The 15,310-nt window shown below is 39.7% G+C and overlaps 2 protein-coding genes across 2 annotated transcripts in view; one reads left to right on the top strand and one right to left on the bottom strand.

The window, feature by feature from the left end:
* Nucleotides 1-15,310, bottom strand: part of CLK1 (CDC like kinase 1) — a 747,223-nt gene that overhangs the window by 234,470 nt on the left and 497,443 nt on the right. The gene's annotated exons all lie outside the window — the stretch shown is intronic.
* AOX1 (aldehyde oxidase 1) overlaps nucleotides 1-15,310 on the top strand; it is an 85,217-nt gene that overhangs the window by 2,461 nt on the left and 67,446 nt on the right. The window contains exons 2-4 of the mRNA XM_049773332.1: nucleotides 11,692-11,747; nucleotides 12,536-12,537; nucleotides 14,649-14,745. Coding sequence (XP_049629289.1) covers nucleotides 11,692-11,747; nucleotides 12,536-12,537; nucleotides 14,649-14,745 — 155 coding nt within the window. The remainder of the gene's footprint in view (nucleotides 1-11,691; nucleotides 11,748-12,535; nucleotides 12,538-14,648; nucleotides 14,746-15,310) is intronic.

Below are 15,310 nucleotides of genomic sequence, written 5' to 3'. Positions count from 1 at the left end.
AAAAGGAGACAAAAAAGAGTATCTATTGGCTAGTATTTCACTGTTACTTGGTTTATAGAACTAAAGAGGAAATTTCTCGGTTGCTGGAATGGCTCTAATGATTAAAAACTTTGAGGGAGGTGGAGATAACTTTGGCAGGAAAAACCAGCAGTTAAGATAATTTTGGAGGGAGGCACACCTGGCAGTGCACAGAGGTTATTCCTGGCTCTGCCCTCAGGAATCACTGATGGAGTTCAGAATAGGGGATTATGGGATGCTGGGGATTGAACCTGGGTCAGCTGTGTGCAGAGCAAACACCTGACTCACTGTACTCTCTAGTCCCTCCCTTTGAAAATAAGTTTTCGTTGTTTCTTTGTTGTTTTTTTTTGTTTGTTTTTTTTTTGTTTTTTTGGGGGGAGGGGGTCTGGGTGAGGCAGAAATTCTGAGACTGAAGAACAGAAATGATCAGACCAAGAATGACTGTTCTCTTGAGCCTTCTCTGCTCTAAGCCATTGGGGGAGCACTTATCTCTCTCAACTGCTCTCAACTGTACCCTTCAATGCTTTCCTCTCTCTCCCTTTCTTAAAACCTCTCAGCCTCTTCTGTCTGTATAACTCATAACCTAATTTTCGTCTTCTCTTCCTTCTTCCTTTCTTATGTTCTCTTCTCTTCCTTCCTTCTTGCCTTCCTTCCTTCCTATTTCTTTCTTTTTCCTTTCTTTCATATTTCTTTCTCCTTCTTTTTATCTTTTCTTTTATCTTTCTCCTTTCTCAATTTTTCTTTCTCCTTCCTTCTTTCCTTTCTTCCTTCCTCTTTCTTTCCTCTATTTTCTTTCATCTCTCTTTTTCCTTTCTCCTCTTTCTTTTTCTTTCATCTTTCTTCTTTTTCTCCTTTTTCCTTCTTTCTTCCTTTCTCCCTTCTTTCCTTTCTTTCCTGTATCTAGCAAGGAATTATTCTACTAGGCATTGTCACCAATAGGCCTGCCTAAAGAAAAATGATTCTTAATCTTGTGTAGTGTGAACTAGGGCCAGTGGACACACAAAAAGACAGGTTCATTTAGCCTTGCAACAGTGAGGCTGATCCAAGAGTTAAAAGGTCATGTAGTGACCCTGACCTGAGACCTGGCATCACTTCTGCAAGCTGGAGCCAAGTCAAATAGCTCCCCTGGTCCTCCCCTCATCCCACATCCAGTGCCTTATCCAGACTATCTTCTTCACTCCAGGACCCACAAGGACATGTTACAGGCAAGATATTCCTGCTTCTTGCCTTCAAATATGTCACCCAACAAATTAAGAAAATTAAATGTCTTTTTGAAGCTTCAGGCACTTTGAGACAGACTCCAGTCTCCTGTGACATCTCCTGGAACACCTAGTCAGACAAAGTTGGCTTCTTTCAAACAATACTCCTAGGGTCTCAAACACTGTTTTTTCCTAATAACTCCACACCCCACCCCATTTACTCTGCTGTGACAATTGTGTTTCTGAGAATTCTCCATCGTATGTATTGCTTGGGATTGCTTTTGAATGCAAGTGGCTTAAACTTTAAACTAACAGTGGTTCAAGCAAAATGCAATTCCTTTTTTTTCCATACAGGGTCTTGATCAGAAGTTTTGTGCTGTCATTTGGTACCTAGTTTCTTTCTCTTTTTCTCTGCTTCTGGTCTAAGATGGCTGCTGGAGTTCTAACCATTTCATCTCTAATTCAGGTAGCAAGAAGGAAGAAAAAAAGAAAATGCCTGATGAGCCAAACCAGCAAATAGCTTCTGCTACTGTTAACCTGTGTTTTGCTGTTTTCTTTTCTTTTCAGGTTGCCCAGTATGAGAAATCATCTTTCTCTCCTGAGTTCTTTCATAGTGAATTTTAAATATGATAAAAATATCATACATGGTATATAGAATATTAATCTAAAAATATCATACATGGTATATAGAATATTAATCTAACACTTATTACAGACCTATGATATATCTGTATCTCCAGCTCTTAATTCTATTTTGACACAAATGCATGAACAAAATGATTTCTCTCAGGACCAAAAGAGGCTTATGATGAAACATACACAAATAATCAAGCAAAAAGTTTTCTGGAGGATAGATATATGTTAACTGAATGAGTGTTGATCCAGGAGGGGGGTTACTGAGAGGGATAGTGGAAGATAGCAATTTCCTACATACCAATTCCCCACCCACCCCAGCCCCCAGGAGAGAGTGTTTGAACAGGGCTCTGAATGACATTGATTCTGTCAAGTACATCAGAGGGAGGAATTTCAGGATAGATATAACCTGAATCAATGAAAGTGCAGGAGAGGCAGCCCAGTGGCAAAGGGCCTGTCTTATAAGCCTGAAGCTGCAAGTTTGATCTCTGGTACCAGGAATAGGAATTGAGCAAGACCTCTGCAGTCCTGCTTTTCAGAACCCCACCCAGCAATACTACAGTCAAGTGTGAGATCTCCAACACATACAGGGTGTGTTTAAGAACCAACACTGAACGTTTACAATGTTGGTGACAACATTTAAGACCTTTAAGGATTGCAGTTAGAGGTGTGACCACACCACAACCAAGAAGGTGTGTGACTCCCCCTGTTGTCATGATGAACAACAAAGGGTACAGGAGAAGAGGAAAAAAATGTAATGAAGTTTAAAACGACTGGGATTGCCCATCCACATATGTGATTGGGGCTCGGGTTATGTGGGTTGGCTGGCAGGAGATGGTGGGCAGTTAGTTTATCAAAGAGGTAGTGTAGGTTAGGCCAAGGAGTTTACATTTCTTGATACATTCCAGAAATTCTTCTTGAATTAAAATGCTGTTGATTTACTGCTGCCTTATAGTAATGCCCATATACATTTTCAATAATAAGATTTCACATTTCCTGCGCCTATGAGTCTCATGACCCCAACACTAAGAGTCTAGTATTCCCTCCCATGACCAAACTAACACCCTCTACCTATTCCTTTAGCCCTTCCCCTTCCTTCTGGGATAATGGCTATATATTCCACAGAGTCTGAGTAGTTTGTGTGTGTATGAGTGATTGTGTATCTTGTTCATTTGTTTATGCATAACATGAGGGAAATCATCTTTCACTTCCTATTATCTCTTGCTTAGGATAATAACCTCAAGTTCTACCCATGGTTCCACAAAAGTCACATTTTCATTTCTTTTAAATAGCTGGGTAGCATTTCATTGAGTACACACACCACAACTTCCTTACTGAGTCATCTACAGAAATATTTGACTAAATTCACCTAAGATTCTTTCAGAGGCAGCTTTTCTGATTCTCTCTTCCAGAAATCTTAATTTGGTGAAATAATGAAATTTGATTATTTATGGATAGACATGGAGACTATTATGCTGAGTGGAATGAGTCCGAGGGAGAGACATAGAATAAATCTCACTTATCTGTGGGATATAAGGAAAATAAACGACAGTGTGGGATGATATCCTGAGACAATAGAGATGAGGATTAGGAGGACAAGTTCATGATAGGAAGCTTGCCACAAAGAATGGATAGAAGGGTCTAATATGAAAGGGACATGCCTGGAACCCCTTCATTAACAGTAGTGCAAACCACAGTGCCAAGAAAGAGAGAAGCAAGTGGGTGTGGGTGGGAGAGAATAGGGTATCAGGGAGGATGAGAGGAAACTGTTGACACTACTGGTGGGAAATGCATTCAGGTGAAAGTTGTACATTGTATGACTAATTCAACATGGTACATTGTATGACTAACTCAAACAACTTTATCTGTGAATAAAAAACCTAATATGAACAATCTTGTAGCCATAGTGTTTAAATTTAAAAAAAATCTTGATTTGGACCTGGAACAATAGTACATACAGTGAGTAAAGTGCTAGCCTTGAACTGAGCCAACCTGAGTTCTATCCCTGATACCATTTAAAGGTCACTCAAGCCCCACCACCTGTGATTCCTGAATACAGAGCTTGGATTAAGCACTGAGTGCAACAGAGTGTAGCCTTAAAACAAGCTAAAAGAAATAAAATAAACCCCAGAAATCCTTGTTCCATGGAGGTTTCATTTCAACAAGAACCCTACAGGATTGATCATTTTCCATCATGACAGGCAGAAACCTGTGCTCAATTCACGCAGATGCAAGATAATTGAACTTGAGTTTTAGAGAGGTGATTTTAAGGGTGTTGTGGGGTGTAGAGTTGTGCCAAAAATGGAAGCCAGAGACATGTTAGGTAGCAGTCAGAACTATTTAGATGAGAGGTAATAATGGCTAGTGCTAGGAATGATGGTAGAATTGAACAGTGGCTACAGAACCACTTAGAGACTATAGTTAACAGGACTTGTTGATATTGATTGTGGTGGATTGGAAGAAAAAGGAAAATCTTAAACTAGCTTAGGTTTTTATTAAGTTTTATCACCTAATAGAGGTGAGGCTATTAAATAAGGAAAAAAGAAGGAAAATAATTTTGGGGTATAAAGAGGTCCTTTTGAGAGCTAATTATGTGGAAATCGTCTGGGAACATTTCTAATATTTCCTTATTTTACATTATGTGTATGGATGAACATAATTACATATCTTGGGGTTTTTTTGGTTTGTTTTGTTTTGGGCCACATCTGGTGATGTTTGGAAGTTATTCCTGGCTCTCTACTAAATAATCACTCCTTTTGAGCTTAGAGGACTAGATGGGATGTGGGGGATCAAAGCTGGGTCGACTGCATGCAAGACAATCGCTTTCCACTCTGTACTATCAGTACATTTTGTATTACCTTCCACTCTGCTACTACTCTCTTTAGGACACATATCTAATACTGATTGGCATAATTCTGCCAATTGAGGATGAGGAAGCATTCATAGAATAATGATAATCCTTCCATATCAGTTTCTAAGAAGGGAAAATTAGTATAATATGGTGGTGAAAGATTATCCCTAATTTTGCAATGGTGAAAAAAGTCATGCTTCAATTTGTTCTTTGAACCAAAAGAAAAATATAAATCTTTAATTAGGAATTAGGAACATGTGGCTCCCTGTGTGTGACACCAGGCGGGGAAAATCCGCAAAAGTACACCGGCCCAGTGGGGCTCAGCTGTGAAAGACTGTGAGTGTGACCTGTCTATGTCTGTCTACTGTCCTCTTGCGTGAAACTCTTGCGAGTGGGGCAAAAAGAGCCTCCAGAAACCTCGCTCGCCCAGACGCCATTTTCAGGGAGGGACTTCAGAGCATAAAAACCGGCTAACCTTTGCAAAAGCTGGCTCCCTGTGTGTGACACCAGGCGGGGAAAATCCGCAAAAGTACACCGGCCCAGTGGGGCTCAGCTGTGAAAGACTGTGAGTGTGACCTGTCTATGTCTGTCTACTGTCCTCTTGCGTGAAACTCTTGCGAGTGGGGCAAAAAGAGGCTCAGAGGAGCACGGCCGCTCCGCTTCGCTACGCGGCCCTGCACTCTTTCTAAGGAAAGAACTCCATTGCAACAAGAAGGAAAAATCACACTAAGAACGGCGCTATATCACAGAAGCAAACATTTCTCTCTGGACTGTCTTCTCTGTTGCATGCTCGGGCCTAAGATTTGACCCAGTGTGAGGCTTCATCCACGGAGGACTCCCCTCCCATAGAGGCAAGTCAGCCCATCCAGAAAGGGAGGAGCCAGAGGAGTGTGCTGCCTACATCATATAGACAATGAATACCACTACAACACGTAGAAAAACCCACAATACAAGTGTGACAATGGGGAAACAACGCAGGCCAGCATCAGACATAGAGAATGAAGATGACAATTCTGAGGACCAGATAATGACTGAACAACTAATCAACCTCTCAGATAAGGACTTTAGACTAGCAATATGGAAGGTGCTCAACAGACTCCAAGAAACCATGGATCGAGTTGAACAGAACACTAATAAGAACCAAGAAAATATGAAGGCAGAAATGACAAAACTCCAAACTGAAATAACATGTCAACTAACAGGACTGAAAAAGTCAGTAAACGAAGTGAATGACAAAATGGATAAGCTCTGGGACAGGGTATCAGAAGCTGAGAATAGACTTGGTGCTGTGGAAGATGAGATACATAACAATTCCATACAGCAGGAGAGATTGGACAAAAAACTTAAAGCAAATGAGCAGACAATGGAAAAATTAGTCAAAGAATGGGAACAGACGAAAATAGAAGTCTATGATAAGATCAACAGAAACAACTTAAGAATCATTGGAGTCCCAGAGACCCAGGAAGAAAATTTCCAGGAAGAATCAATGGTCAAGAACATCATTAAAGAGAAACTTCCAGAGCTAAAGAATATATGTGATCAAATCCTGCATGCCCGAAGAGTACCAACCAAAAGAGACCCCAGAAAAACCACCCCAAGACACATCCTAGTCACAATGACAAATCCCACAGATAGAGACAGAATTCTGAAAACAGCAAGATCAAAAGGGGAAATCATGTTCAAGCAAGCTTCCCTGAGATTTACAGCAGACCTGTCACCAGAAACGCTCAATGCCAGAAAGCAGTGGTGGGATATTGTGACAAGACTGAATGAAATGAATGCTTCACCCAGAATACTATACCCAGCAAAACTCACTTTCCGGTTTGATGGAAGAATACATGGTTTCACAGACAAAAAACAGCTCAGAAACTTCACAGACACAAAACCAGTCTTAAGAGAAAAACTGAAAGACCTAATCTAAGACAAGACTACCCAAAAGACACACCAAATTTTGAAATAAAGATGGCGTTAAATCCCAGGACAATTCTTTCTCTCAACGTCAATGGACTAAATGCACCAGTTAAGAGACACAGAGTGGCTAACTGGATCAAAAAACTCAATCCAACCTTCTGCTGCCTACAAGAAACGCACCTGAATAGTCAGAACAAACATAGACTCAAAATAAAAGGCTGGAGAAAAGTTATCCAAGCAAACAACACCCATAAAAAAGCTGGAGTGGCCATACTAATATCAGATAATGCAAACTTTATACTCAGGAAGGTTGTAAGGGACAAAGACGGACATTTTATATTAATCAAGGGGTACGTAGAGCAGGAAGAATTCACTCTCCTAAACATATATGCACCGAATGAGGGGCCAGCAAAATATTTAATACAACTGTTGACAAATCTGAAAAATAATATCAACAACAACACAATAATTGTGGGGGACCTTAACACGGCTTTGTCAACACTGGACAGGTCAACCAGACTGAAACCCAACAAGAATATACTAGACCTGAGGAGAGAAATGGAAGAAAGAGGCCTAGTGGATATATATAGGACACTCCATCCCCAGAAACCTGGATACACATTCTTCTCCAATGTACATGGGACATTCTCCAGGATAGACTACATGCTGGCACATAAAACATACCTCCATAAGATCAAGAGGATAGAAATTTTGCAGACTACCTTCGCTGACCACAAGGCTCTGAAATTATTTGTGAACTCCAAAGGGACTCAGAAGAAACACTTTAACACCTGGAAGTTAAACAGCCTCATGCTCAATAACCAGTGGGTCCGAGATGAAATCAAGGAGGAAATCAAAAGGTTCCTGGAAACAAATGACAATAAAGACACAAACTCTCAGAACTTATGGGACACAGCAAAAGCAGTACTGAGAGGAAAATTTATAGCTTTGCAAGCACACATCAGGAAGGAAGAAGGAGCTTACCTGAGTAGCTTAATGACACAGCTAATAGAACTAGAAAATGCTCAACAAAAGGACCCAAGAATAGGAAGACAGAAGGAAATAACAAAGCTGAGAGCAGAAATCAACGAAGTGGAAACTCAAAAAACAATCCGAAAGATCAACGAAAGCAGAAGTTGGTTCTTTGAAAAAATAAACAAGATTGATAGACCACTGGCAAACCTAACAAAGAAAGAGAGAGAGAGAAACTTGATAACTCGTATCAGGAATGAAAAAGGAGAGATCACTACTGATATGACAGAGATTCAAAGGGTAATCAGAAACTACTTTGAAAAACTCTACGCCACTAAAAATGAGAACCTGGAAGAAATGGATAAATTCTTGGACTCTTATAATCTTCCACGGTTGAAGGAAGAGGATGTAGCATATCTAAACACCCCCATCACCATTGATGAAATTAAAACAGTAATCAAATGTCTGCCGAAAAACAAAAGCCCAGGTCCAGATGGATTCACTAATGAATTCTATCAAACTTTCCAAGAGGAACTACTGCCAATCTTGGCAAGACTCTTTCATGAAATTGAACAAACAGAAACACTTCCAAATAGCTTTTATGAAGCCAACATCACCTTGATACCTAAACCAGACAGAGACGCTACCAAAAAAGAAAATTACAGACCAATATCACTGATGAATGCAGATGCAAAGATCCTCAACAAAATCCTGGCAAATAGGATTCAATGCCTCGTTAAGAAGATCATCCACTACGATCAAGTAGGTTTCATCCCAGGAATGCAAGGCTGGTTTAACATCCGTAAATCTATCAACATAATACACAACATCAATAACAAGAAAAATAAAAACCACATGATCATATCAATAGATGCAGAGAAAGCATTTGATAAGGTCCAACACCCATTCTTGATCAAAACTCTCAGCAAGATGGGAATGGAGGGAACCTTCCTCAATATAGTGAAGGCCATCTACCACAAGCCAGTGGCAAATATTATCCTCAATGGAGAAAAACTGAAAGCCTTTCCTCTAAATTCTGGCACAAGACAAGGCTGTCCTCTCTCACCACTCCTTTTCAACATAGCACTGGAAGTACTTGCTATAGCGATTAGGCAAGAAAAGGATATCAAGGGAATCCAGATAGGAAAGGAAGAAGTCAAGCTCTCACTGTTTGCAGATGACATGATACTCTACTTAGAAAACCCTAAAGACTCTATCAAAAAGCTTCTAGAAACAATAGACTCATATAGCAAGGTGGCAGGCTACAAAATTAACACACAAAAATCAATGGCCTTTCTATATACCAATAGTAATAAGGATGAAATGGACATTAAGAAAACAACCCCATTCACAATAGTACCACACAAACTCAAATATCTTGGAATCAACTTGACTAAATATGTGAAGGACCTATACAAAGAAAACTATAAAACTCTGCTCCAAGAAATAAGAGAGGACACACGGAAATGGAAACACATACCCTGCTCATGGATTGGCAGGATTAACATCATCAAAATGTCAATACTCCCCAAGGCATTATACAGATTTAATGCCATCCCTCTAAAGATACCCATGACATTCTTCAAAGAAGTGGATCAGACACTTTTGAAATTCATTTGGAACAATAAACACCCTCGAATAGCTAAAGCAATCATTGGGAAAAAGAATATGGGAGGAATTACTTTTCCCAACTTTAAACTGTACTACAAAGCAACAATTATCAAAACAGCATGGTATTGGAATAAGGATAGGTCCTCAGATCAGTGGAATAGGCTTGAATACTCAGAAAATGTTCCCCAGAGATACAACCATCTAATTTTTGATAAAGGAGCAGGAAATCCTAAATGGAGCAGGGAAAGCCTCTTCAACAAGTGGTGTTGGCACAATTGGATAGCCACTTGCAAAAAATTGAACTTAGACCCCCAGCTAACATCATGTACGAAGGTAAAATCCAAATGGATTAAAGACCTCGATATCAGCCCCCAAACCATAAGATATATAGAACAGCACATAGGCAAAACACTCCAGGACATTACAGGCATCTTCAAGGAGGAAACTGCACTCTCCAAGCAAGTGAAAGCAGAGATTAACAGATGGGAATATATTAAGCTGAGAAGCTTCTGCACCTCAAAGGAAATAGTGCCCAGGATACAAGAGCCACCCACTGAGTGGGAGAAACTATTCTCCCAATACCCATCAGATAAGGGGCTAATCTCCAAAATATACAAGGCACTGACAGAACTTTACAAGAAAAAAACATCTAACCCCATCAAAAAATGGGGAGAAGAAATGAACAGACACTTTGACAAAGAAGAAATACGCATGGCCAAAAGACACATGAAAAAATGTTCCACATCACTAATCATCAGGGAGATGCAAATCAAAACAACGATGAGATACCACCTCACACCCCAGAGAATGGCACACATCACAAAGAATGAGAATAAACAGTGTTGGCGGGGATGTGGAGAGAAAGGAACTCTTATCCACTGCTGGTGGGAATGCTGTCTAGTTCAACCTTTATGGAAAGCGATATGGAGATTCCTCCAAAAACTGGAAATCGAGCTCCCATACGATCCAGCTATACCACTCCTAGGAATATACCCTAGGAACACAAAAATACAATACAAAAACCCCTTCCTTACACCTATATTCATTGCAGCTCTATTTACCATAGCAAGACTCTGGAAACAACCAAGATGCCCTTCAACAGACGAATGGCTAAAGAAACTGTGGCACATATACACAATGGAATATTATGCAGCTGTCAGGAGAGATGAAGTCATGAAATTTTCCTATACATGGATGTACATGGAATCTATTATGCTGAGTGAAATAAGTCAGAGAGAGAGAGAAAAACGCAGAATGGTCTCACTCATCTATGGGTTTTAAGAAAAATGAAAGACACCCTTGTAATAATAATTTTCAGACACAAAAGAGAAAAGAGCTGGAAGTTCCAGCTCACCTCAGGAAGCTCACCACAAAGAGTGATGAGTTTAGTTTGAGAAATAACTACATTTTGAACTGTCCTAATATTGAGAATGTATGAGGGAAATGTAGAGCCTGTTTAGGGTACAGGCGGGGGTTGGGGGGGGAGGAGGGAGATTTGGGACTTGGGTGATGGGAATGTTGCACTGGTGATGGGTGGTGTTCCTTTTATGACTGAAACCCAAACACAATCATGTATGTAATCAAGGTGTTTAAATAAAAAAAAATAAAAAAAAAATTAAAAAAAAAAAAAAAAAGGAATTAGGAACATGATCACTTTGTAAAACATAAACCATTGCTAGACTTTAATTTCTTCAGTGAAACTGCTACTCGGCTATGCTGTGAGACAGCCCACACAGACTTGCTTCTTTTGGGGGGACATGATTACTTCTGGGGTTACTTCTGGATCTGTACTCAAGAATCATTCCTGGTGGGCTTGGGACCATGAGGAATGCAGGAACCAAAGGAAGGTTGGCTGAATGCAAGACATGTGCCTTATCTTCTGTTCTATCTCTCCAGCCCACAAACTGGCTCTTTACTGAATCCTTGCTTGCTGCCCTTAGTTTCTGTTTGCTTTTCCATCACTTGAAACACACAGTTTATATATATGCACACACACACACATATATTTATCTAGGGTGATGATTGATTCTGATATCTTTTTTGGAAACAAGTTCTTCAAACATGATAAACAAGTAAATATTGTTCAAAGCCGTATCAGTTTCTTAGGTTATATTCTATCCTTGCAGCTATATGTGTGTCTCTTTAATATATTTTTCTATCTTCTCTGTTGTTTTTAAATCATATATCTGCCTCCACCTACTTTGAGCTTTCTCAGAGACTCTGAGCAGGATGCACTATAGAAACAAATACAGCTTTAGAGAATGTGATGATTCAAGACCAAGGACAGGGACAGAATGGTCACAGGGCTCAAGATTTTGACTCTTGTGTACTTAGTGAATTATTTATTACTAATGGTCTATAAACCTAAAATGAAGTTGAAAATGTGAGTAGAAGAGTTAATGGTAATTTATATAAATTTTTCAAGACCTTACCATATAAATATTACTTTGTATCTTTCAATTTTGATTCATAACTCTTCTTTTTCTTATGGTACAGGTGATCGAAAAAAATGTTGACCCTGAAATAATGCTGTTACCGTATCTGAGAAAGAAGCATATCCTTTGTTTTGAGTCTGTGTTTGTATATAACTGTAATATCTTCAGGAAATACTTTTAAATATTTTTAGGGACTGGAATGATAGCACAGTGGTTGGGCATTTGCCCTGCACATGGCTGACCCAGGATGGACACGGGCTTGATTCCCATATGGTCCCTTGAGTCAGGAGTGGTTTTTAAGAGCAGAGCCAGGAGTAACCCCTAGCACCACTGGGTATGGCCCAACAAACAAACAAACAAACAATAAATAAAATATTTCTAAATCACCCCAAGTCATAATCTTTGAGAAATTAGTACATCATAGTTTTTTTTAGGTAGTACACAGTTTAGGTTGTCAGAAGAACCTAATTGTTCCTATTATGTGATTTGTTGCAAAATATATTGTGTAAATGGAGAAATAAGCAATAGGAACTGAAGCGATTAAAGTTGAAAGGGCTTTATTAGGCATCTTTTAGAATTAACAGTCACTATACTGACATTTTGTCTTCAAGAACTAATAAATTATGTCCACTAAAAACAGACAGCATAGAAGTCTTCTTAGCAGAACAATGGATATAATAAACCTGAAAATGCTACCTGAGAAAAACTTTGTAAAGTTTCTGAATTAAGGTCATCTAGCGATGAAATCTGAGCATGACCCCCAGAGGGTTACAGAGATCCAGAGACCCATTAAACCTTGTACAAAATTAATATATGGCTATATGCTTGTGTATTTTTTTTCCCCCAGAAAGAATAAAATCATCCAAAGAGTACTTCGTTTGAAAAGCATCAATAAGGAGCTGGAGCAGTACCACAGCATTTGTCTTGCACATGCTGACCTGGGACCAACCCTCGTTTGATCCGCGTTATCCCACGCCAGGAGTGATTTCTGAGTGCAGATCTAGGAGTAACCCCTGAGCGCTCCCTGGTGTGGCCCAAAAACAAACAAAAAGCATCAATCACTAGCTTTTGAGCTCTACTCATGATCCTTGGAAATGAAAATAATGAAGACTAATTCTTGATTATCTGTGATCTCAATGTGATGTTTAAGACTTGGTTCACCAGTGGGTAACAGAAAATCCTAAAGAACAGTAAAAAAGATAAAAGATACAACTTTCTTTTACATTTTTGATTTTGTTTTGCTTGGGGGCCTTACCTGGTGGCGCTCAGGGGTTACCCCTGGCTCTATGCTCAGAAATTACTCCTGGCAGGCTCTGGGAACCATATTGGATGCCGGGGATGGAATCCGGGTAGGCAAATGCCCTACCCACTGTACCATTCTCTACCCCTTTATTTCTTTCTTATTATGATAGTTTAGAGGAATTCTCTGAGGGGGGTGGAAATGGAGTTAAATATACACCCCAAATGGGGTTAAATATACAATTTTTTGAAGGAAAATGGCTGGGGAAGAGCAATGAGGAAGAAGTAGAGAGGACACTTTTAGGGGATCATCAAACCAGCTTTGGCCAGTATGATTAGTAAAGAAGAGAAGGAGAAAAGGCTTAGTAGAAGGGTTTAGTCTGCTCAAGACACAGTCAGCCAAGCTATGGAGAACAGTTGAGAGGGTCTCCCAGGCTGCTCCACAACACTGGTCCTTGACAAGAATCATCTCATAGGAATCTTGGTATTATTGAGAAATTGGTGTTAAATATGAAAGTGCAGTGACAGATCTGGATCATTTACTATCCCTGTTGAAAGAAGTTTGTATGACTGTAATATATAAAGGAATCTCAAAGATAGGTTAGACCAAGGCTAGATAATGCAGTAGGACAATGCTGTCTGTCACTCCTTACACCTAGTCAGTTGTCCCACCTTCAGCAAGTAACTTTTTTACCATCACATTGGAGTTTCAACAAAATGGAAATAAGTAAGGGATGAGGAAGAGAGAGCCCCTATCATCTTGAGGAAATTTCTCGCCTAGAAGTTCTAACACATGTACTTAAATTTCCTGGCACTGCCATTGTTAACCGTATTCTCTAGCTGAAATGGCTAGCAATATGTAGATAGCTATGTCTATTTCTATATCTATATTTATATTTCTATATTTTATTCTGTGCAATCAAATGCTAGATAAATTTACGATTTTTATAATGAAAGAAGAGAAATTGGTGAACCACTCTGCCACTGAGGAGCACAGACATGGCAAATATTCCATAGACACAAATATTCCAAAAATTGCTTACAGTCTGACACTTTGGTTTCAGAGATTCAGACAAGGATTCAAACTAAGATACAGTTCACTTATACTTTAAAATACTCAAGCCCATGTACTTAACATATTCCTTTATATTTTCTGTTTAACCCTATTTTTGTCAACTTTAGGTCTAATTATTTTGAAAGGGATGAGATAAAATATAGAAGAAATTAAGAATTTATAAGAGTCAGGGCTGGAGCAACAGTATAGCAGATAGGGCACTTGCCTTGCATGTGACCTGTCTGGATTCAATCCCTAGCATCCTCTATGGTCCTCTGAACACTGCCAGGAGTGATTCCTTAGTGCAGAACCAGGAGTAGCCCCTGAGCATCACTAGGTATGGACCCCTCTAACACAAAAAGAATTTATAGGATGCTAATAATAGTAGCAAAGACACACATGTTGTTTGATAAATTTGTATTGAATATAACTATGTATTGAACGTGTTTGCTGGTATTGTTTCTTAAGATCAGAGCTACAAAAAAGAATTATGAGAAATGCCTGGGTTTTTTTGTTTGTTTGTTTGTTTTGTTTTTGGCTCACACCTGGCAGTGCTCAGGGGTTACTCCTGGCTCTACGCTCAGAAATCGCCCCTGGCAGGCACGGGGGACTATATGGGATGCTGGGATCCGAACCACCGTCCTTCCACATGCAAGGCAAATGCCTTACTGCTGTGCTATCTCTCCAGCCCCAGAAATGCATGATCTTTAACTATACTTTTCCAGTCCGGCTCACAGGAACTAAGTATGGCTGTGGAGGGGGAGGCTGTGGAGCTTGCACAGTGATGATATCTCGATACAGCCCCATCACCAAGAAGATAAGGTACCTTGCAAAACAAATCCACCTATATTTTGTTTGTAATTTTGAACTTGTTTTAGTCCATTTGATAACTGTGTATTGAGCATAGACTAGGTGACAAAAACTGTGTTAGTCACTGCTGATACAGTGGTGGAAAAATATATACAGGAATATGACATACATAGAAAAAAACGCATCTTCAGAAGCAGCCAGAGAGGTAGTACAAAGATTCAGTCTCTTGCTTTTTATGCAGCTGACCACAGTTCAAATCTCTGGCATGATATATGGTCCCCTGAGCCCCACCCACTAGGGCTCACCCCTGAAGATAGGGCCAGGCATAACCCTTGAACACTACTAGGACTGGCTGAACAACAAAATGAACACAAGTGTTGGTGAGGATAACATCGGGTTAAGGAATCCCCTGCTGACATCTGAAGGCTTTCTGAATCCCTGTGTTTTCTGTGAGGAAGGAAAGGCTGAAATGAAATAGCACAGAAGCTACTGAATTACACCACAGCCTACTAGCTGGACTCCGTACTCTTATTTTCCCTCATATAGAGGGAGTTCTCCATACATAAAGAACTCTGTT

This window comes from Suncus etruscus, chromosome 5 (genome assembly GCF_024139225.1).
Source record: "Suncus etruscus isolate mSunEtr1 chromosome 5, mSunEtr1.pri.cur, whole genome shotgun sequence".
Taxonomy (NCBI): Eukaryota; Metazoa; Chordata; class Mammalia; order Eulipotyphla; family Soricidae; genus Suncus; species Suncus etruscus.
This window is presented reverse-complemented; position numbering and strand designations above follow the sequence as displayed.